The 23,983-nt window shown below is 44.0% G+C and overlaps 1 protein-coding gene across 1 annotated transcript in view; it reads left to right on the top strand.

The window, feature by feature from the left end:
• LOC123021347 (acyl-CoA (8-3)-desaturase-like) overlaps positions 1-23,983 on the top strand; it is a 30,248-nt gene that overhangs the window by 5,942 nt on the left and 323 nt on the right. Inside the window, exons 2-11 of the mRNA XM_044426050.1 lie at positions 12,785-12,895; positions 14,904-15,101; positions 15,487-15,588; positions 16,447-16,575; positions 17,947-18,007; positions 19,027-19,103; positions 20,682-20,779; positions 21,593-21,689; positions 22,949-23,028; positions 23,436-23,561. Coding sequence (XP_044281985.1) covers positions 12,785-12,895; positions 14,904-15,101; positions 15,487-15,588; positions 16,447-16,575; positions 17,947-18,007; positions 19,027-19,103; positions 20,682-20,779; positions 21,593-21,689; positions 22,949-23,028; positions 23,436-23,561 — 1,079 coding nt within the window. The remainder of the gene's footprint in view (positions 1-12,784; positions 12,896-14,903; positions 15,102-15,486; positions 15,589-16,446; positions 16,576-17,946; positions 18,008-19,026; positions 19,104-20,681; positions 20,780-21,592; positions 21,690-22,948; positions 23,029-23,435; positions 23,562-23,983) is intronic.

The following is a 23,983-nucleotide window of genomic DNA, read 5'->3' as shown; positions in this document are numbered from 1 at the left end:
AGTCTTGTGTGCAACTGTGGGGAGCAGCCCTGCAGAACTTGTTTTGAGGATCAATAATCCCATCACCTGACTGCTCTTTAGAAGGCCAGATACTGAAGATGAAACTCAACTATTTTGGCCACCTAATGAGAAGGAAGGGCTCACTGGAGAAGAGCCTAATGCTGGGAACAATTGAAGGCAACAGGAGACAGTGATGGGAGAGGTTGAGATAGCTAGACAGGGTCACTGGGTGTGGGCTTGGGAGGACTACGGGGGATGGTGGAAGACAGGAGAGCCTGGAGAAATGTCCGTGGGTTGGGCATGACTTTGTGACTGAACAGAATAGAATCCCATCATGGGTGGAATAAAGAACAGCAGCTGGGGAATAATGCATATGATTTTAGACCAGGGGGCGGCAGCCTTTAACACTCGAAGAGCCATTCGGACCCGTTTCCCACACAAAAGAAAACACCGGGAGCCGCAAAATGCTTTTGACATCTAAAATGAAGATGACACTGCATATATCGTTTTTTACCTTAATGCTATGCATATCTTCATTATGATTTAGCTGCAGCTCTTGTTCAGTCACTAAAAACTGTTATTTTTAATCTTACATTATAAACTAGTAAGACTCCTTTCATATATTTTGAATAGGAGAACAGCTTCCTGAAGAGTCAAAGTCAGTGCTAAAGGGCTGCATGCATTAAACAGCAAACCCCATAAGTTCCTCAGCAGTAAAAGCAAATAAATCTACCCACATACCATTAAACTTGGGGGGGGGGGCAGCTCTGGCCTGCCAGAGATATAGGTGTGTTTAGTGACTGATTAGCAGATAAACAATCAAGTGCTGTGAACTGTGATAGATCCCAAGAACAGCTTTTAACATTCAGATGAAGGATATTACATTGGGACAAAGGGAATCTTTTCAGCAGTGTTTAGTGTAACATGAGAGCCTGCAAGAAGCTTGTTTAGCAGAGGAATGTAGCGATTTACTTAACTAGCTAGTGCTGTGTTCCTGAGTGGAGCTTGGAGCAGATCAGCGGCTGTGCCGGCACGTGTTTTGAGCACGGAACTGCAGCAGAGGGGTTCAAGAGCCATGTGCAGCTCTGGAGCCGCGGGTTGCCGACCCCTGGGCTAGACTGTTGAATCTGACTGACTGTATTAGAGCAGACACCATTTCTGAATCCTCCAAGTGGGTACTTTTCTAGGGTGAGGGAACTTACAGTAGACCCAAGCCTACTTAATCACAGCCTGTTGTGTATGTTGCAACAAATGGGCTTGTGATGCCATTGAAGCATTTCCAGTTAATATTGCAATGCAAAGCATCACTGTCAATAGGAGGATGCTTGGTGTTCTTCATTGTCCTGAGCATCGTATCAGCAATTGAAAAAGTAGGTGCTGAATTAACATTTTCATCACTTGATGAGTGCTGAATCACTCCAGGAAGAAAGAAATGATCACCAGAATTAATGACAGGAGTTCCCTGGCACGTCAACACAATTAATTGTGTCAGGGGATTTTCCTTGCTCCAGATGGTATCTATTTTCAAAAGTTTACACTGGAACTCCAAAGCAAAGAAACTCTACCAAAGATCTTAGTAGCAAAAAGGAAGTCAAGATCCCTCACAGCTACTGGTTTGGAACCAGAACTATGGAGGAATAGATCAAAGGTGCTTCCAGGCAGAGGGCTCCTAGTACTCTCAGGCAAAAGACACTGTACACAGTTCTTTTCTCCTTAATGGATTTCTGTGGAGAGGAAAAGGCTAGAAAAGAAGAGGGAAAACATGAAAGGGTTATAGACAGAAGACAACCACAGCTGACCTATCCCCTGAAGATGTATGCATAGTGCAAACTAAACCACAATAAAAACCTTCTCTGGAAACATTGCAGTACTTTCAAGGAGTAGATCTGTACATCTTGTCAGTGGCAGATCTCCGATTTTAGATAATTATGGAAATTTCATTGTGTTTGTGGATGATGCCATTGCTATTTAAGATAGCAAGATCACCAGTATGGAATTTCAGATTTTTGGTGAATAAATGTCCCTAATTGAACAACAAAACCAAACAAATCAGCCACTACCCAGCATCACTCTGAGTTGTGGTAGAAAAAATTGAAAGAAAACACGAATAACTGAATAGTGCCAGCAAAAGCTCTTTCTAGAAAAAAGATGATTTCCTAATTCTTTGTCCCAACATAAAAGAAATGGGTTATTGTTTTCTGTGCTCTGGATGGTACTATGCACTGCCATGAGCAGGATTCTTTCAATTCTTTCTTTCAGGCAGAGGCAGATTCCCAGCTGTTTCTCCACCTTCCACTTCATACAGCTCACCAGTAAACATTGTCAAACACCATAATGACACAGATGGGCTGCTTGCCTGAGTAGCACCCCACACTTCGGGTGTAGTCCTGTCACCCCCACAGTGGATACTGAGAAGCCTTTGGACTCAGAGGCCAAGCAGCCAGTTGGAAACTGGCCTGCATTGTGCTCCACATTTTATCTAGGTGTTGTTTTGTGTCATCCAGATTTAGCACCAAGGAATTGGGATCGGCATAATCCCAGGGTAACCCCAGCCTCCTCCCCTCCTTGCTCCCTGGCAAACCCCTTTTTTGCCACCTGAGGCCTACGTACAACCTGGGGATGGGGGCAGGCACTTGGCATTCCGCGTCCCAGTTCTGAGATTGTAAGGTCTTGGCACTGAGGCACCAAGGAAAAATAGGACTTCCCAGATGGTATCAGGAGGTCATAGGATTGTGCCAACTGATGAAGCAAACATTTGGATATAAATAGGCATGCAGTCAAACCACAATTTGAAAAATGCAAGGATGTGAAAGGTGACAGACATTAATATGCAAGTCTCTGCCTGAATTTCACCGCTTCAGTTGATGTGCCTGCTGTTTCAGTTCTGACAAAGGTTAAATTTAGGTCAGTGTCCCAAATACCTGTACCCTAAAACTCCTGGCCAAGGAACTAACAGAACAGGGAGGCAATCTTGTTCCTGTGGCGAAGTAGCCCAAGACCTAGTGTGAGATGTAAATGCTGTTGGACCAGTTGGAGACAGGGACCAACATACAATTAGATTAAATCTACATTGAAGTGAAAGATAGCCCAGATTGTCCAACACAATCACTTTTGACTTTAAAAGAGGAAAATTCTTTAAAATGAAGGAACTGTTAAAAGGAAGTTGAAAGGAAGTCAGGTGTGTTAAATCCCTCCAAAATGTTTGACAGTTACTCAGATTCACAATAATAGAAGATCAGATACTATGTATGCTACAAATTAGGAAAGGTACGTAGCATGAAGTCCAAAAGCTCACCAGAATGGTTGGTGAGCAGCATCATTGAAGTTACTAGGGATAAAAAACACTTCCTTCAAAAAATGGAAGTCTTGTTGAAATAAGAAAAACAAAGGGGAGCAAAAATGGACAAAAAAGAGATGCAAAAAAGTGTTTTGAGGACTTTATTGTTGGCAACTTTAGACTCAGCAAGAAATAAGAAACCAGTTGGAGAGGCAGTTGGACCACTGGTTAATAATGAAGTTAAAGGAATACTAAAAGACATTAAGGAAGCCATGAAGAAGCTGAATAAATTTTTATAATTTGTCTCCACTGCAGAGCATATAGGACTGCATGTACATGAGCTGATGTTCTCAGGAGCAGTGCTTCAAAAACCAAGCAGATAGTGGTGACAGGAGATGAAGTACTGAACCTTATTGACAAACTGAAAACTAATATATCACCATATCCAGATGGTTTCTATCCTAGCTATTGGGTGCTATATTTATTTATTTATTGTATTTAAAGATTTTATGTACTGTTCATTTAGCAAAAAGCTCTCAGAACTGTGTCCAACAAAATAAAAACCATTTAAAAACATGACATATCAATACATAACTTTGATGTCAATAAGACATGCATATGACCAGCTATATTCAAACATCACAATGAACAGTTAATTAATTTATTTATTAATACATAACATCAAAATTACTACCAATCCACAGTATACCAATGACAATATCAATAAATAAAAACCAATATAAAATTGAGTATTCATATGTAACATTTAAAATATCAGGTAAATAAAAAGGGTTTGACCTGGCACCAAAATGTATACTGAAGTCAGTGCCAGGCCCACCTCCCTGGAAAGCTGGTTCCACAGTCAGGGCACCACAGCCAAAAAGGTCCGTCTTAGATTATCTTAGATTCTGGGTAGGTGTATACGGGAGGAGACATTTGTTTAACTGTCCAGAACCTAAGCCTTTTAGGGCTTTAAATGTCAGTGTGAGCATCTTAAAGTGAGCCTGGACTTCAGCTGGTAACCAGTGCAGATGATAGAGCACAGGGCTTATATGTTCATGTCTGCCAATCCTTGTCAACAGATAAGTTGCCCTTCAATTGTACCAACTGAAATTTCTGGACTGTTTTCAAGGTCAGTCTCATGTAGAGTACATTACAGTAGTGTACATTACAGTAGTCCAAACACGAGGTTACAAGAGCATAGATTACCATTGCGAGGTTCTGCTCATGCTGATAGGGACGTAGTTGGTATATCAGCTGAAGTTGATAGAAGGTGTTCCTGGCACCAAAAGCCACCCGGAACAGGGCAATTCTGGATCCAGGAGCAACCCCAAGCTCAGCCCTCTATCCTTTAGGGGAAGTGCAACCCCATCCAGGACAGGGTAGATATCCTTCCCCTGGACTGAGGCTCCAACTACCAGTAGTACCCCCATCTTGTTATTAGCCCTCATCTAGTCTATCACCACACAGACACTGGACCAGAGTTGCCACTGCCTCACCTGCATTAGATGTGAAGAAGAGGTAGAGCTGAATGTCATCAGCATACTGGTGGCACTTCAGCCCAAACCCCCAGATGACATCTGCCAGTGGTTTCCTGTAGATTTTAAAAAGCATGGGGGATAGGATGGAACCATGCAGCATGACATATAAATATATTTATGTTGATAAATTCATTTATATGTATATAAATGAATCTTATAAATACATAAATAAACTTGAGCATGAAATTGCTAACCTTATTATGAAAATATGTAAAACGTCCCTAAGAACAGCCTCCATTTTGGAGAACTGGAAAATGGCCAATATAACGCTACTTTTTAAGAATGGAACTAGAGAAGATCCAGGCAATTACAGACCAGTTAGCTTAACATCTCTTCTGGGTAAATTGGTTGAATCAGTAAGCACATAGAGTGACAAGCCCTGCTGAAATAGAATCAGTATGGCTTCTGCAGGGTAAGACCTGTTTCAAAGAACCGTTTAGAGTTATTTAAGAGTGTCAAGAAATTTGGAGATGGCGTAATCTGGTTGACATAATTTACTCGGACTTTCAAAAGGCTTTTGACAAAGTCCCTCACAAAAGGCTCCTGAGCAAACTTGGCAGTCATGAAATAAGAAGGGAAGTCCTCTTATGGAGCAGCAACTGGTTAAAGAACACAATGCAGAGAGTAGGATTAAATGATACTTTCTCCCAGTGTGAACAGTGGGGTCCCACAGGAATATTTCAAATTGTTTATGCTTTTCACCTTGTTCATAAATTTTCTGAAATATGAGTGAACAGTGAAGTGGCTAAGTTTGCTGATGACAAAAATTATTTAGATTGGTTGAAATCGCAAAGGATTGTGAGGAGCTCCAAAAACAGCTCTCCAAACCAGGAGAATGTACATAAAAATGACAAATACAAATCAGGGTAAGAAAATTCATGTTTGAGGGAGGGGGAAACCCCACCTTCAACTATGCTGATGAGGTGTGTGTTAGAGGTGTTTGACCAAGAAACAGAGCTTGGGGCTGTGGTGGACAGCTCAATGCCAATGTCAACCCAGTGTGCAGCTCCTATGAAGAATGCAGACATCGTGTGAGGCATAATTAGGAAAAAGAAAGTGCCAGTATCATACTGCCCTTATACGAGTCTATGTTGTGATTGCACATACAATACTATATATGGTATGTGTATTTGTAAGCTGTCCAGAGACTTTTAGTAATGGGACAGCATATAAAAACTTTAGATAGATAGATTGATAGATAGATAGATTGATAGATCAATCGATCAATCTAGCCACCACACCTAGAAAGGGATATTGTGGAACTGGAAAAGGGGTAAAAAGGGGCAACTAAAACAGTTGGAAGAAGTCCTCTGTAAGGAAAGGTTACAACAGCTGTGATTGCTTAACTTTAGGGAAAAAATTGTAAGGAGATACATGACAGAGGTGTATGGAATTATGCATGGTGTAGAGAAAATGGAAAGGGATAAATGTTCCCATAATACTAGAACCTGGGTCATCCCATGAAGTTGTTTGGTGGGCAATTCAGAACAGATCATAGAGAGGATTTCTTCACACAGCACAGAGTTAAAATATGGAATCCACTTCCACAAGGTGTTGTGGTGGCCACCAACTGGAATGGCCCTCAGAGGGGCTTGGACAAATTCATGGGGAAGATGGCTGGTCACTGTGATGACGGTGTGCCAGTATCAAAGGCAGCATCACATGGCTGTGCACACCAGTTGCTGGAGAGCTGGGGCAGGAGGATGCTGTTGCACTCGTGGCCTTCCTGTGGGATCCTCTGGGCCTTTGGTAAGCCACTGGGTGGACAGAAGGCTGGTCTAAATAGACCCTTGGTGTGATCCTGCTTTATATGGCTCCCTATCTGCTTGCCTTCCCCAGCAGGCCTTTCTCAAAGCTACTTGCCTGACAGCTGTAACTGGAGCCAGTGCAGATCTGGTGTGTGTATATGTGGGGTTTGTGTGTGTATATTAATTTGGGTAAGTTTCTACCTATTGCTATCACTTTCTACTATTCATATCACAACTGTTTATTTCTCTCTCACTTTGACTTGCCTTAACACTACATGTGGCATTTTATCTTATGTGAGATAAGTAATCATAATTAAACAAGCCTTTAAAAAGCTCTTGTACACAGATTCCAGTTTGCAGTCAGGAAAACAGAAAGAAGCTCAGACAGGAGTGGTCACAAGACAGGAGTGGTCCCAACACCACACCTTTGGCTCTGTTCCCAATTTATTTGTGTGTGTGTGTGTGTGTGTGTGTGTGAGAGAGAGAGAGAGAGAGAGAGAGAGAGAGAACGAACTTAAAGCAAGGCAACCTAAGCATGAGAAATTTAATTGCTGCAATTTCCTGCTGCCCCCCCTTATTGGCAGGTGCACTGGCAAGTTTACTTAGATCAATAATTCCTTTAGGATTGCTGTAGGGTTATTAATTCAGTGAGATACAGCGGCTGTTATTGGGCAAGGGTGTGAATGTCTGATATTATCTGAGTGTGGCTAATGAGCATTTACAGAGCAGATTGTTCAACTGAAGGGAAGGAACAAGGTAGTTTGGAAATACCATGGGAAACTTGTTCTTCAGAGCAAGATCATTAGTCAGGGTAGGAAATGAGGATGAAGACTAGTATCAGCACCACTAAAAGGAAACATCCTGAAATATATTTTCGATTTGTGCTGGGAGGAAAAATGGGCTACTGGGCAATATTGCCATTTGACCTCTCTGACAAATGTTTAAAAACAGAACTAAAATTCCAGTGACAAGAATAGAGCCCAAAAGGAATTTGAGACAAACTGTGGAAAAAATTGTATTGTGCGAAAGCTTGGATAAAAATTAGTTCTAGACAAGAGATTTACTGACATTTCTAATTCATGAACTTCATGAACATTTAATTGGGTAATTAAATGTTCCCTGTTATGAACTACTTTTTCATGGAACTATTTCTACCAGACATTGAGGATGACATTTTAACATCAAACAGATGACATAGAAAAGTTTCATGGGGGTGGAATTCAAATGCTGATTAACTTAATTGGCATAGGGTCATTTGCCTAGAAAAATTATTGGTTTGTGCCTGATACCTTGCAGCAGGTAGTATTTTGTCCCGCTGATTTATTTATTTAGTAAAACATTTTTATGCCGCCCCATTCGCCGAAGCCTCGGGGCGGTTCACATCAATAAATTAAAATAATTATAATATAAATTAAAATAATTATAATATAAATTAAAATATAAATATAAAATTAAAATACAGCAGCACAGTATAAAATAAGCCGCCCTGGCCAGATAAAACCAATAATGTTAACAGTTAAAATGCCGCTTGAATAAAAAGGTCTTCGCCTGGCGCCGAAAAACAAATAACAACGGCGCCAGGCGGACCTCTCTGGGGAGCGCGTTCCATAACTTAGGCGCCACCGCAGAGAAAGCCCTCCTCCGAGTACCCACCCTCCTAATTTCTTTCATGGAGGGTTCCCGGAGAAGGGCCTTCCCCGCCGATCTCAAGGGGCGGCTGGGCATATATGGATGCAAGCGCTCCTTCAGGTAACCAGGACCCAAGCCGTTTAGGGCTTTATAGGTTATCACCAACACCTTGAATTGGGCCCGGACTTCAATGGGAAGCCAGTGAAGCTGACGGAGAACTGGAGTCATGTGAACACAACGCCCAGTCCCCGTCAGCAGCCTGGCAGCTCTGTTTTGAACCAGTTGAAGTATCCGGACCGTCTTCAAGGGTAGCCCCACGTAGAGCGCATTACAGAAGTCGAGACGGGAAGTCACCAATGCATGTGTCACTGTCGCGAGGCAGTCATACTCCAGATAGGGGCGCAGCTGGTGGATCAGCCGAAGCTGGAGGAAAGCGCTCCTCGCCACTGCGGTCACCTGAGCTTCTAGTGAAAGCTCCGGGTCGAGGAGCACTCCCAAGCTGCGAACCTTGTCCCTAAGAGGGAGTGCAACCCCATTCAGAACAAGGTTCAGTTCACCCTCTCCAAAGCCAGAACCACCAACCAACAGGACCTCCGTCTTGTCTGGATTGAGCTTCAGTTTATTGGCCCTCATCCAGCCCATTACCTCGGCCAGGCACCGGTTCAGTACAGCCACTGCCTCACCTGGATTGGTGGAAAACGAGAGGTAGAGCTGGGTATCATCAGCGTACTGATGGTTCCGCAGCCCACACCTCCTGATGACCTCTCCCAGCGGTTTCATGTAAATGTTGAACAGCAATGGGGACAGAATGGACCCCTGCGGCACTCCATGGCATAGCTGCCATGGCGCAGAGCCATAGTCCCCCAACACCACCTTCTGGAACCGGCCATCGAGATAGGAGCGGAACCACTGCAAAGCAGTGCCTCCAACCCCCAATCCCGCAAGCCTGTCCAGAAGGAAACCATGGTCGATGGTATCGAAAGCCGCTGAGAGGTCCAGGAAAACCAACAGGGACGCACTCCCCCTGTCTTTCTCCCTGCACAGGTCATCATACAGGGCGACCAAGGCAGATTCAGTACCGTACCCGGGTCTGAAGCCGGACTGAAATGGGTCCAGATAATCAGTTTCATCCAAGAGTGCTTGGAGTTGTCCCGCCACCACTCGCTCTAACACCTTGCCCAGAAACGGGATGTTGGCCACTGGTCTATAATTAGTGGCCATCTCTGGATCCAGTGACGCCTTCTTCAGGACCGGTCGGACTACCGCCTCCTTTAAAGGGGCAGGCACCCGACCCTCCCTCAGAGAGGCGTTACTTCCAAAATCCAGGTCCCAATCCCGTGCTTGGAATTATTTATTAACCAAGACGGGCAAGGGTCCAATAAGCAAGTGGTGGGACGTACTCGTCCAAGCACCTTGTCCACATCATCGGGCCGCAATAACTGAAAGTCATCCAATAATTCTGGACCAGACGGCGGCATTGGCGTCTCCCTTAAAGCCTCTGTATCAACAGTGGAATCCAGCTCGTGACGAATCTGAGCGATTTTCTCCCTGAAATGCCTGGCAAAGTCGTCACAGCGGGCCTTTGAGGGTGGAATCAGGTCTTCTTTCGGACCTGGACAAACCAGGCCATGCACCACTCGAAAAAGCTCCGCCGGACGGCATTGTGAGGAGGCAATGGAAGCAGAAAAATATCTCTTTTTCGCCGCCCTCACCGCCACAGCATAGGCCCGATAGTGGGCTCTCAAGTGTGTTCGGTCAGATTCATCACGTGATTTCCTCCACCTACGCTCTAGCCGTCTCCCAACCTGCTTCATCGCCCTCAATTCAGGGGTATACCAAGGGGAAGAGCGGGCTCTGCCCGGTGGGAGAGGGCGCTTAGGAGCGATTGTGTCTACAGCCCTGGTCATCTCCCCATTCCACAGTTCGACCAGAGCCTCGACAGGAGCACCCATCTTGTCAGCCGGAAACTCCCCCAGGGCCTTCAGGAATCCTTCCGGATCCATCCGGCTCCGGGGGCGGACCCACACAATCGGGTCCGCACCCTTACAGAGGGAGAAGTCGCTCTCGAGCACAAACCTCACCAGGAAGTGATCTGACCATGACAGGGGAGTCAAGCATAAATTCCTCACCCTCAGACCACCCTCTTTCTGTCCCGTCGAGAAAACCAGGTCCAGGGTGTGTCCACGTTCATGGGTCAGGCCGATGACATGTTGAGACAGCCCCATGGCCGCCATGGAGACCATGAAGTCCTGAGCCGCCCCGGTCAGATCAGTCTCGGCATGGAGATTGAAGTCCCCCAGGACCAACATCCTGGGGGTCCTCAACACCAGGTCCGAGACGATCTCTGTCAGCTCAGGCAGGGAGACTGTTGGGCAGAAGGGTGCACGGTACACCAACAGAATCCCCAGTCTGTCTCGGTCGCCCAACACCAAGTAGAGGCACTCCAGCCCCGGCCTTGAGGGGACCGGAAGTCCTGTGAGGGAGATGGAGGCTCGGTAAACCAAAGCGACCCCCCCTCCCCTCCCCTCTGGGCGCGAACAGTGCTGAACCAGATACCCGGGCGGGCATGCCATCATCCTGACCTTTAGCTATGGACAAGAAAAACCAGAGAGGATCCACTGGGGATGTACAATCAAGAGAACATCTATAGTTTATTCAGACATACAGGAAATATATGCAGCATGTAGGTAGGCCCCCAAGGGACTACAAAAATGGCACCTGTACAGAATGATTTTATAGCCTATTTCAGTTACATACTCAGGTTGGAGGAGGGGAGATCAGTTTGCTGAAGCTAAACAATAGGGTTCAATGAGATTAAAAGGAAGGTAACCAAAGGAAGAACTTGAGGAAAGGAAAACATTAGCATGTCTAAGGTATGCCTTCAAAGGAAGAATGTCAGGACATTGAAGGTGTGGGTTGGAAGCAAGACCTGCAACATGGTTTCCTGATCAGATCCTGGATCAAACCTTAGGCCTAAAACTGTTACTATAGAGCCTGGCTTTCAGCAGCCATATTATGGCAGAACCTTTGCTCATTTTGTCATGACATTATGTTAGTCAGAGATGATAGGAACCATTGACCAAAATATCTGGAGGGCCTCAAATTGCCCACTTCTGCCCTGGACAGATTCTTAGCCTGCTTATTTTAATGATATTGAGTAAACAAAGCAAACCCTCTATATCAATGTGTTGTCCCAGTTTAACAGAACTATTTAACCTGCAGTTTTTGAAGGGGGAAATTAAGGGGCACTCAATGTGATTTAAATGTTATATTAACTGGAATTTTCAACTGGAATGCTTGCAGTGAACAGGAAGTGGAAAAAGATTTGGGGGTGGGAAGTCCCACGTATTAAGAAATCTCCTGTGGAGTCCCTGCTGCTCTCTGCACTTTCCTTGGCCAAGCCCAATGGGTACAAAATCCTCCAGGCCCCACCCTTTCCTTGGTCACACGCAGATCACACAACAAACATACCCGGGGAGATTAACAAATGGACAATTAGAATCACAGCGGCAATCTTTATCCATGCATTAAGACAAAGTTGCAAGGGACAGGATGGTATCATGGCTGCATAGCCTCTCCATGCTTGCAATTTCAAATATCTTAAGGCGTATATAAGAATGTGTACAACAAACATGTGTACAAACAACCATTATGAATTGGGCTGAGGTAGAGTTAAGACAGTGGGTGCAATCCCTTTTCCAAATCTCCCTATTTTGGGATATGTCACATAAACAAGCCATGACCTATTGGCAACAAATTATCAAGAATTTGTTTCCAGTTCAGCACAGCTGCTTCCAGAACAGCCTTCCCCAACCTGGTGCCCTCCAGGTACATCAAACAGCAATTCTCTGCATGCCCGGCCATGCTGGCTGGGAATGACATGAGTTACCGTCCAACACATCTGGAGGGCATCTGGCTGGGGAAGGCTGTTCTGGAAAACCTTTTTCTTCCAACGTCATCATTTTGAGTTCCAAACAGAAGAAATATTTTCTATGCTTTGCGATACTCTTGTATGACTGAAGCCTTTGCTGTCCTGGTACTGCCAGTTATCCTGCAAACTGTGTGTTATCTGCTCATTCTGCATTTCTGTAAATCCAAATGTCCTTCACGAGGAGCATTCCCAGAGAGACTGGGAGCAGGAAAGAGCCACGGGTGGGAGTGGGGACTTGTCTTTCTTCACAGTCTTCATGGCAGCAGCTGCCAGGGCCTGTTTGGTGCCTGAGATTCTGGCTGTAGGCCAGTTGGGTGGGTGGTCTGTAGTCGCAGGCTACATAGTGATAATGAATTGGTTTAATTTTAATGCCATTGCATTGCTGCTATTGTTTTAGAAACTATACATTTTGTAAATTGCTGTGCATGTAGCTGATTTAATTTTGTTTTGCTTTGAATTTCTTGTGCCTTGTTTATATTGTATTTTAGTGTATCTTGCATTACTGTATTTTGTAAACCACCCTGACAGCCTTTTATGAATAAGTGGTGGTACAGAAATTTAACATCATCATCATCATCATCATCATCATCATCCACTCAAGAGTCTCTGGTATATGATGGCCCACTTCTTTCTTCCCTGCCCCCATGTGAATTTGCAGGATGCCTTTGCAGCATTCCACGTCAACAAGCCATTGGTGAAGAAATTTTTGAATTCGCTGCTGATTGGGGAATTGGCACCGGATCAGCCCAGTTTTGAGCCCAGCAAAAATGTAAGTCTGTCCAGATTCCTGGTAAATGAATGTGAGGTATGAACTAGTGGAGAAAGAAGGCCCTTCTCTCTGTATCATGATGATCAGACACACACTTTCTGAGAACGAAAGGGAGAGTGTCTTCTGTGTGACTGCTCCCAAGCATTGAAATCCTGCCAAGTGAGACCAGACTAGCTCCATTTTGTTATCTTTCTGCAGGGAGGTAAATACATTTTTACCTACCTGGCTTTTGTCTGAAAAGCTGATGTCTTTGCTCAAGAAGGTTGTAACTGGTGGGTGCTATTTTGATTTCTTTTTTAGTGATGCAATTTATTTCCTTTCATGTCTTAATTTAAATTATTTTTAGCTATTTTGAGCAATCTCTGTACTGAAAAGGTGGGAGAAATTTAATTCATAAATACACTAGACTTTCTCGTTCATTTTGTAGGGACTAGCTTGATGATCTGCTTGGTCTTTTCAGCTGTATGCAGGTCTTCAAAACTGTAGGTGTAGAGGGACTTCCCTGTGTTGAGTGGGAATATCTGAATGCAGATGTTAACCATGTTCCTCTGAATATGGTTCAATCTCCCTTCACATGATCCAGGTCTACTCAGGAAGTGCATGGTATCCAAGTGCATGGCTCCATAGCCTCCATGCTTATGATTTTGAATACCTTCTGGCTTCTATGAGATATGAATAAACCTCGTGGTGCCACAAATATCCCCTTCCAATGAGGAGCAGTAACCCCCAGCAAAGCCTCCGCTTCCTGCGGCCCCATGTAGTGGGATGAAAGAAGGACCATGACTAATCGGAAGGACCGTATCCCTCAGTGGTAGAGCATGTGCTTCCCATGCTAGAGTTGCTGGGTTCACCAGTTGAAAGGCTTTCTGAGAAATAAGGGCTAGGAAAGATCCCTGCCTGGGCCCTGGAGAATCTGTGCAACCTTTCTAGGCCTAAAGCACCTGATACCATGATAAAAGTGGTCTCCCCTCTCAGTGCCCCATTTCCTGCATCCATGAAGCAGATCACTAAGAACTGACTCAAATATTTAGGCACCTCGCAGTGCAGATTTCTGTGTAATGGCGCCACCTTACAGGATATACTTGTGGTAAGCTGGCTTGCTAAGGACAGGATGTCTAGCCTCGCTTTTTGCCTGACATGTTAGCTGTCTGCTTCTGGGGATATTTTGAAGTAGAGGGGCTTTCAGTCAGGCTTTCTGAAACAATCTAGTTGCTCAAAGGGCCCACTGTGTGTGTGCAGCTGTGGAGGCCCAAACCTTTGAGAGCTGGATGTGGAGGGCCAAGTCTTTCAGTTGTCTCAGAGAGCCTGGATGTGGCAGCAGTGACAGGTACAAGTGGGAGAGGTATGGAGGAGAATTACAGCACTGTCTCCTCATGCCTGTCTAGTTAGAACTAAGTCCCACTGAGTTCAAGGAGACTTGCTCCCAAAAAGTGTTTATCTCAAGGGTACTGATCTTCCGGTTCAAATTCCCACTGTGGCCCCCTAGGGTTTCTCGGTTGACCACTCCCCCTTCTCCTGCCCCCTGCACTTTCAGACTAATGATTGGTGGTTTCCAGGCTTTTGTACAGCTTTTTATCATTTTAAAAGGGTGAGATGTTGTTTCGAAGGCTTAGCTATTGGCAATAGGCGTGTAGCACTGGATATGAGGTATTTAAAGTACTTTAGCCCAACCTCCTTTTGCCTTTGGCCCCGCCCACTGCTGGCATGTGACCCCTGAGAGCATCTCTGAATTGGAATGGGGCCCTCAGTTTGGGCTCTCTGGTACATCAGGTTGCTCAGGCCAACACTCAAACTCTGGCCAGGCACTCACCTTGCTCCTTCTTGCATTATCCTTTCACAAAAGGGTTTCCTCCAGATTCTTGGATATTGGATATTATCAGCCCCTGACTGCCTAGCCAGTCATCAAGATAGCTGGAGCTGTAGTCCAAAACTAGGGGGACAGACTGGGGGAAGCTAGGCTATATAAATCACCTCTGTGAGACAGCTGTGATGTTGGATTTCCCCACAGGAATTGCTTATCAAGGACTTCCGTGCGCTGTGTACTACTGTCGAGAAAATGGGACTCATGAAACCTAATACTTCTTTCTTCTTGGCACTCCTTTTTCACATCTTGGTGCTGGACGCTGCAGCTGGACTCACCCTCTTTTATTTTGGAACATCTTTATTACCGTTCATTGCTTCTTTGGTGCTTCTTACCATAGCACAGGTAAGTTGCCATATTCACAAAATAAAGCCAAAGGCCACCCTGTGCCAGGCAGCTGAAGTGTGCTGGCTGGCTATCCGGTCCTGAAATCAGTTCTCTGTCTGGAGGTCACTGTTATCACGAGGGCTTGCTTTGTTTTGCTCCCATTGTTAATGGACTTCACTCCATCCTGTTCCTGTAGAATTTCTGCTTATCAGTGAATTGTGAGTACACTTACAGTTCGTAAGTAAAGTATGGTACCTCTCAGGAATTCATGGCTAGTGGCTGCTCTAACTTGCAACGACAATGATATCTTTTGAATTAAAGTCTGTAGAAGGGACTCTAAATGATGGCTATCATGGTACATCAGCCTGAGCTAGCTTTCTCAGCTGCCTCCCTTGCCTTCCAGGTTCAGGCTTCATGGCTCCAGCATGATTTGGGGCATCTTTCTGTCTTCCAGAAGACAAAATGGAACCGCCTGCTTCACAGATTTGTGATGTGCCATCTTATTGTAAGTGCTTGTTTCTGAGAACTTAGTAACAGAACTGGATGGATATGAAAAATAAACTCCCATGTTGGACAAGGTGCATAATACATATGTTGGAAATTGCAGAAGCACGAGCAAAACAAATTGTTCTGCATATATGTGTTACCATTTCTTTTACACGTTTAACCGACATGGCTACCTCTAAAGCAGGTGTGGGACTGCTGGCCCACAGGATGCCTCCCTTTGCCTGTGCACCGCATCATGGAGCCCAAGGATGCCGAAAGTGAGCTTGCCCAGTGTGGCGGCACCACCACCCTCACCCTGAGGCCATGCACAAGCTGAGTCTGACAGACCTTACCAGCTGAACAAGGCTCTATGGGGCCATTTTGATGCTCCCTTGACCCTGTCCCATCTCATGTGATGCCAGTTGGTTATCAGGGCTACCCACATTTCCACAGACTCTTTCAATGGGCAGTTTCTCATGGAAAAACACATGCCAGGAAGCAGAAGCAAAGTGCACCCCCTGCAGCATGCAGAAGGACCTCAGAGCCTGATGGAATGAGGCCCTGGGCCACATCAGGTCTGCAGACTGCTGTTTCCCACTCGGAGAGGCACGTGGCCCTCCAGAGCTTGTGGGACTACAGATCTCATCAGCCTAGCTGGCATAGCCAATAGTGGGTGTTTCTGGGAGTTGCAGTCCAACCTCTGGAGGGGTTGCACATGTCTAACAAATCATGCAAGGGTGCTGAGGAGTCTCTTAAACAACCCAGGCTCCACTATGCAGGACTAGAGTTCCTAGGATTTTCTGCGAACCCCTGCTAAAGTAAGTTAAATCTATAGTTCAGATAAGCATCTGGCATTTTCTGATCATCTTTTCAACAGGGAGCATCAGCCAGCTGGTGGAATCTCTTGCACTCTCAACATCATGCAAAGCCCAATTGCTTCTCCAAGGATCCAGATGTTGACATTCACCCTTTCTTGTTTACTTTGGGAAAGTCTCTGTCTGTGGAGGTGAGTGCCATGCTGCCTGCATGCCTTTTAAAAACAGATGCAAATTTATTTCCTTTGGTTCTGTGACATTTCTTAAACCACATATTAAACATTGACATGAGTCTCCAATTCACCTAGATTCTTTAAATGTGAATTGGATAAGTACAGATACTTCAGGTCCTGCATTTCTGAGAAGCCCATCCCACCGTTCTTTGTTGCCCTGTTGCATTCAAGCAGGGGCCAGTGTGTCATTTTAAGCCTCTTTTTGCACTAAGTGTGGAAATGTCTAATGTTGGCACTGTGCAGTTGGTTATTGTTATAGTTGCTGAAGGGAAGAGGACAGATGCAGCATGAGGAATTGTTTTTTTATCCCATGCAAGCATTTCACATATATTATGTCAAATGATGCCATTCAAACAAATTCTGGCATTCCCTCCATTTATATAATTATGGTTTGGAACTGGATCAGGCTTCAGTAATGTCAGATAAAATTTCACATTTGACAGTCCCTTCCCATGTTCTTAAGCCTTCTAAACAGGATCTTCTCATGTGCTGCAAAGCTATGGATAGGTAGTTTTCCTACAGAAGTAAATCTTGGTTTGTTAAAGTGAACCGGGGGTGGGAACATGGCAGTCAAGCCATCTAGAGAGCTGCAATTTACATACCCCTGAAGTAAATAATGCTATCTTCTCTCCAGTTTCAAAATGAAGGAAATCCCAATGCCCCCTCCCCCACTGCACTTATTTTAATTCCCAAAGTAAATTTATTGGAACCCTTTAGCTGATTCTTAAAGAAGGATATTTGACTGTGTTTGTTAGACACACATTAAGATGGTGTGCGGTCTGAGCAATGCAGCGAGGTATTCAACAAGTCTTAGAGAGACCACAAAGGTGCTTTAGAGTCCATGATATACCCTCTCCAGTACCTTCTTTTCCTGTGCTTTGCATTGTGCTGCTTCTCATTATTCTCAGGGCCTTTGGCTTCGGCTTTCCATGGAAATGGTCTCATGAATGGTGTGGATAAGGGGAGTGTTGCTGGCCATAACTCAGAGCTCCTCTGCAGCAAAGGGCATGCTGCATCCTGGGAAGGATGCCTTCTCAGCCTTGTTACGCTCCCTAAGCAGAACTACCTAGATGCTCCAGGAGAAAAAGGATCCTACTAGTGTCTAACTTCAAAAACCTGATGGGGATGGTGCTTGTACTAGGAAGAATTTTCTAATGGACCCTGAGAGACCCTGCTAGAGGACTTTGTACTGTAGCTGTGTGCAGAATGCCTGGAGCTCTACTCTACAGCAAAATGTTTGTGTAATGGCTGAGGTGTTTTCATACAGAGATGGTAGAAAGTGCCTCTATAATCATTCCTATGCAAGACTGGCTCCCCTTTCTTTTACAGCTCGGCACAAAGAAGATAAAGTACATGCCTTATAACTATCAGCACAAGTACTTCTCCTTCAGTGAGTACCTCTAGCTTCCTGAAAGATTATCAGTCAGAAGGTTCACATGGGTTATGGTGAATTCCCATGGGACCATTTCAACTGGCCATAGTACAATCAAGGCTTCAGAGCTGCAGTGGCACCCTGTGCCAGGCAGGTGGGCAGAGCCGTGCCTCTCTCTTCTGCTTTGCACCTTGGACAGACACCTTTTATGCTCCTTTAAGAGTTGCATTCAAATAACACTAGTGGAAAAGCACAAACACCTGCTGCCAATCAGTTACCAGGGTTGCACAAGTGCTAGCAGAGCAATTAACTCAATGAATTGTGCAACAGCTTGAACAATGGCCAGATATTGGATCTGACATTCGTACAAGTTACTGGGACTTTTGTGAGTAGCAGAAGCTTTGCTGTATAGGACATAATACAGCCTTAAGTTTTTGCTGAACAGTTTTGCACCCCCACTGGGGAATCAAGCTGCTCCATTGTGTATTTAGATTTGAAGTATGTTTTAGTAGTTACCTTGAAAGTCCCTTATGGGCCAGAGCTGGGTGCAGCGGATTGGAAGGGCAGCTGGTGCAGTGGCAGGGAATAGATATTAAACATGCAATCCTATGCATGATTAGAAAGCCCTTAGAGAGCTATTCAGTAGTGTATAAATTCAAAAATAAAATAAAGTCTTACAACTTCCAGTCTCCCCCAGCCAGCTATAATAGGATTTGTAGGATTTTTTTCTTTGCTGGTTGGGGAATACTGGGACTTTTTCTCTGTCTAAACATGCAGAGGATTGCACCTTAAACCACTTTATGAGACCAAAGTAATTTATGCTTCCCTAAATTCTTGGCATTCCATCATTGTGCTATTAAATCAATACACTTTCAGTGCCCTGTTGCCTTCTGCCCCAGGATAGTCACAATCTATATATCTTGCTAGTCTATCTCAATCATTCACTTATCTCCCCAGTACATCAGATTGCTTTTATGTTTTAATTGTACATTAATGTTGTGACTAAAGATGTCTTTTTCTTTTATGGCCTCTATCAGCTATGCCACCACTGCTGTTTCCAGTCTTCTTCCACTATCACACCTTCTATGTTGCTTTCAAGAAGAAGTTCTGGGTGGTAAGTTTTGCACTGTTAGGATTGCTGATTGAAGAGACAGAAGCCTTTGTGCTGATCATCTCCATGGATGCTATGAGAGCTAAGGATGTGCTTTGCTCCAAAAAAGGTGGGGTTGGGGGTTTTAGGAACAAATATTCCAGTTCAAAGGTTGCACATGAAAAATAAGACAAAATCAGAGTGTTATTCTGGCAATGGCTTTGAATTTAGAAATTTCATCAAATAGAATTGATGGTTTCACTTTTAATTATGGTGTTCTACCTGTAGAATCTAGAATTAGTCTACTGTTTCAAAGACACTCATTGACTTAGACAGAATATTTAAAATGGTACTTTAGGAAGGGGTAATTATTTCATTTCAGTTATGTTCATAGCTTGCTTCTCATCTGCCAGAAGCAGCTTATACAGGTAAACAACAGTGTTCTATAATTTAAAACCACATGAGGCTCCAAAACTACATGGCAGTAAGGCCATCTGCTATAAAACATTTAAAAATGGGGCCATGAAGTCCTCTCTAAAGGTCTTATAACAGTGGTCTTCAAACTTTTTCAATAGGGGCCAGTTGAAAGACTGCGGTGACCATCGCGGGCTGGTGAGGAGGGGGGGCCTGGGGGCACGGGCTGGTGAGGTGCTGTCGGGTGCGTGCGAGGCGGCATCGGGCATGTGTGGTGGCGGCTCACTCGGAGATCTCCCAGTGAGTCCAAAACCATCTCCAAGTGAGCAAGCCACCGCCTCCCTGCCTGCACAGCAAATGCGTGTGCGGGCGGGGAATGACTGCGTGGGCTGGATGGATGGCCATGGCGGGCCGGATCAGTCCCACGGGCCATAGTTTGAGGGCCCCATGTCTTATAACTTCAGAAAGCTTTCCTGTGAGCTCATTTAGTGGGCCTCCCTGGGCAAAGAATTCCTCAAAGAGGAGGGTGCCTGGCAAGAAGCCTGTGACTGCCCTTGGCGGAAGTGTGGAGCAGGGCATTTATGGTGCAAGGACCCTTGGCAGAGAGGTGGGGGAGAACCCTCTGCAGTCCCTCTTGGCAAAGGCGCAGCCAGCCAGAGTTGAGGGCAAATAAAGGGATGTACCCAGGAACACTGTTGAGGTGAGGAGAAACATCCTCTTGCTGCTGCTAGAGATCTCCATACTGGCTTCCATTAAACACGAAGGAATATTGGGAGAATGGAATGGACTGCTGATAACTGGCTTTTCTGCAGATAAATGTATTCATTTTGTTTCCAGTACTCTTTCATAGCAAAAGCTCTCAGAATGGTTTAAAGATTGAAATCACAAATAAAAAGACACAGCAGATAAATGCTTACATCAAATTACCAAATTGTATCAAATGACTAAAAGGCTTGCTTCCTAAAATTTGGAAGACATTTCCCTGTGAAATTTGGAAAATATTCTGTGCTTACAGAATATTTTAATAAGCAGGATTTACTCACACTGGCAGGACTTAACTGAAGAGCATCTGGAAAGTTTTTAGTGCACCGCTGATATAAAAGACCATAAGGAAAAACAGGAGCATGCACTGAGTCCCTACTGCATGTATCTCTCCTTTTGACAGTGTCTTAATTTCCCTTTTCATAGGATTTGGCCTGGCAGGCATCTCACTTCATCCGGTTGTTACTTGTGTATGGGTCCCTACTGGGAATAAAGAGTTTTCTACTATATTATTTCTCATTCAGGTACTTAGTTATGTATACTCTCAACTTCAGCTAAAGTTAATCACTGAACCTAAAATGTTTCACTGAAAGCAAACTTGGTTAAATAGTCAGTATCTTGTCCAGCTTGTCTCAACATGACCAGCTGTATCTGGCTGTTCCATTTCACTCTTCAAATCCCATGCTCTTCCCTCTCTTGCCTTTTAAATATAATTGGTAAGGGTTACTGTTCCAGAAAGGTTAGACAAACCTTGTATTATAGCTCATATCCTACAAAATTTATGAGATCACTAACAAATTATATATATCATGTTGGTACTGCATCCAAACCTGTATTACAAATTGATGTTGCAACCTTCAATCTGCCAAATGCAATCTTGTAATAAATTCAAATGCATGGAAAATTAATTAATTGGGAATAGCAGAAGGTTCACTTTCAATTTTGAATTGAGCAAGGGCAGAAAACTTTGAACCTAGCTAAAGGAAGGTTGGCTTGCAGGGGCTCTCTTTGGGAATCTGATACAGGATTAGGGGATTTACTGTCTGCTGTAGGAGTGTTAGATTTGCTCTCAGTGTTATCCATGTGCAGATAACTAAATTTTAAAAGTTCAACCCACTTTTTATTTGAATCAGGAGTTTTTAGACCTCACAGACCTTTGAAAAGAACTTAGAATTAGCACAAACTTTTCACAGTTTCACATTCCAAGTAGACTTTGTATGTTTAAAAAAAAGAAGCCTGGTCACAGATCTGTGCAATATTTTTTTCCAATTGATAGAATTAGATAGTGGTTTATGCTTAAAACTGTATGCTAAATGACTACTTTGTTTACTGTGCAGGATGATGGAAAGCTCATGGTTTGTCTGGGTATCCCAGATGAATCATATACCTATGAATATAGATTACGATAAGAACTTAGACTGGGTCTCCACTCAGGTAAGGTATTTTACCTCTAGCAATAGTGTGTACACTTTGTATCTTCACAAGTGTTAACATATTGGAGTTAACTCAGGCCAAATGGATACCAAATCAGATGCTTCTTAAACTGACATATTTAAACTGTAAGAAAAGCAGACCTCACTCTAGAAAATGAAGATTTACCTGAGCCATGAAATCACCTCAATGAAATCACCTTGGCTTGGAAGGTAGCAAGAATTCATGCTAATTTATGCATTCTAATTTTAGAAGAAGCATGAAAAGGGAACAACCAGAGGGCACTCAAACCAAAACACTTCATTGCCAAATTTCATTATGATGGGACTGGGATGGGCATCTTTCTTGCCTGCCTAGGGCTGCATGGGGTGGTAATGGTTGCCGGACTGAGATAGGCAGGCCCTCATGTCCCAACCCAAACAACCTGCTCCTCTTCATCAGGATCCTGATGGGAGGTAAGTTAAGCACAAGGGACAGAAAGGGAAAACATGTGAGAAAGAGAACAGGCAGCACATTTATATGAAGCTCAAGGATGAGAGGAGGTAATGTTGCAACTTGTTTTTAACATCACCTCTGCTGTTTTAAGCTGCTCTGTGTCCCAGGCCAGTAGGGCTTTTGGCAGGGTGGAAACAGATTTGAAATGATTATCATTTACAAACTAAGGAATACATAACCTTGCTTTTAGTAGTGAACTAGCCTCTCTGCATGCTGAGTTCATTCAAATGCTGGCATAACAACATCCACGGTCACCTTATCATCTGTGTAATTTTATTCATTTCAGCAGTGTAAGGCTCCACAAATACCCAGTATCAGAAAGTAAACTTTATTATTGCAACTACAGCAAGGTCTTTCATGGCTTTTGTGTGGACAAAATTGAAAACTATGGACAAAAATATTAAGATCGAAAGCAATGTTGTTGATCCTAAGGAGCCATCTCAGAATTTCTCCACACTTCAGTAGAGGAACATGACCAGACTTTCCTGTTGCCCATAACAGATGCACTCCACAACAGAGCATCGAGCCTCCAGAATAAATGCAAGGGCTATCCAGATTCTGAGGAATAGTACCAGTGAGAAAAGGGCAGTGAGAAATGGGAGTGGGCATTACAGCTGATGTGGGAGGGCCTCTTGGAAACGTGTGGATGGCAAGTGGCTGATGCTTGCTATCTAGATGGTTATGATAATTATGGGAAGGACTAGGGACAATGAGAGCTACCATTCTGGAAAACATCTATTCCATTCTAGCTTCATTGCTCATTTCAGCTCCAGGCAACATGTAATGTTGAGCAGTCCTTGTTCAATGACTGGTTCACTGGGCACTTGAATTTCCAGATTGAACACCAGTAAGTATGGATTAAAGAAAATGTTTGCTATGTACACTGCAATGGGGGGGGGGGACTTAGCATGTGAAGCACACCTTACATTGGTTGGGTTTACAAAATGAGAACCCATAATCAAAGTTCAGTATGGTTTGTAAAAGCATGCATTGTTGTGTGAACTCAGCCATGCTAGTACGCTATGGTACTTGACCTTGGTTTATTTTGCCTGAACCCAGGCATTGGAGCTGTTCACATGATATAGCAGTCCATTGCAGTTGCCATTTGCCATGTGCTGTGCACAATTGGGATGCTGGGTCATGCAAACCTAACAAATGTAAGTTATGTGAACTTTACCAGACCCCATGCTTTCTGAGATTGCATGTGGAATCTGGTGTCTGCAAGACATCTTGAAATTGGGGGGTTTTTTTCAGTCTTTTCCCCAGGATGCCACGACACAATTTCTGGAAGGTGTCCCCGCTGGTGAAGTCACTGTGTGCCAAACATGGTATTGACTACAAATGCAAGTCTCTGCTGACAGCCTTCGCAGATATTCTACAGTATGTATAAAAGTAGAAATTCAGAATGCTGGTCAAGATGATAGACGTATAGTGAAGGCTTATTTTGTAGGAGAGATGGGGAACTTATGCCTTCCACATTCTGGGCAGTATCCAAGTGTCATTCAGCAAATTCAAATAGCAGAAGCAGATCTTCACTGAATTTTTATGTTCATAATTTACACAAACAGTTGCTCAGCAAGTTGCTCAAGAGTTATACACAATGGATCGCAAAAGCAAAATGCATAAGCACTTGTGCAATTAAAGCTTAACAGTTGTTTAGTTCAGATCATGCAAAACTATTTGTGCTAACAGAATGACAATTTATTTTATTTATTTAAAGCATTTATGTAACATTTGATTAGCGTAATGCTCTCAAAATGGTTTACACAATATACTGTTGGATACTATTCGAATACAACTCC

This window comes from Varanus komodoensis, unplaced genomic scaffold, assembly GCF_004798865.1.
Source record: "Varanus komodoensis strain SLA01 unplaced genomic scaffold, ASM479886v1 scaffold16, whole genome shotgun sequence".
Lineage (NCBI taxonomy): Eukaryota > Metazoa > Chordata > Lepidosauria > Squamata > Varanidae > Varanus > Varanus komodoensis.
Note: the sequence above shows the minus strand (reverse complement) of the source record. Positions and strands in the feature narration are given on the sequence as shown.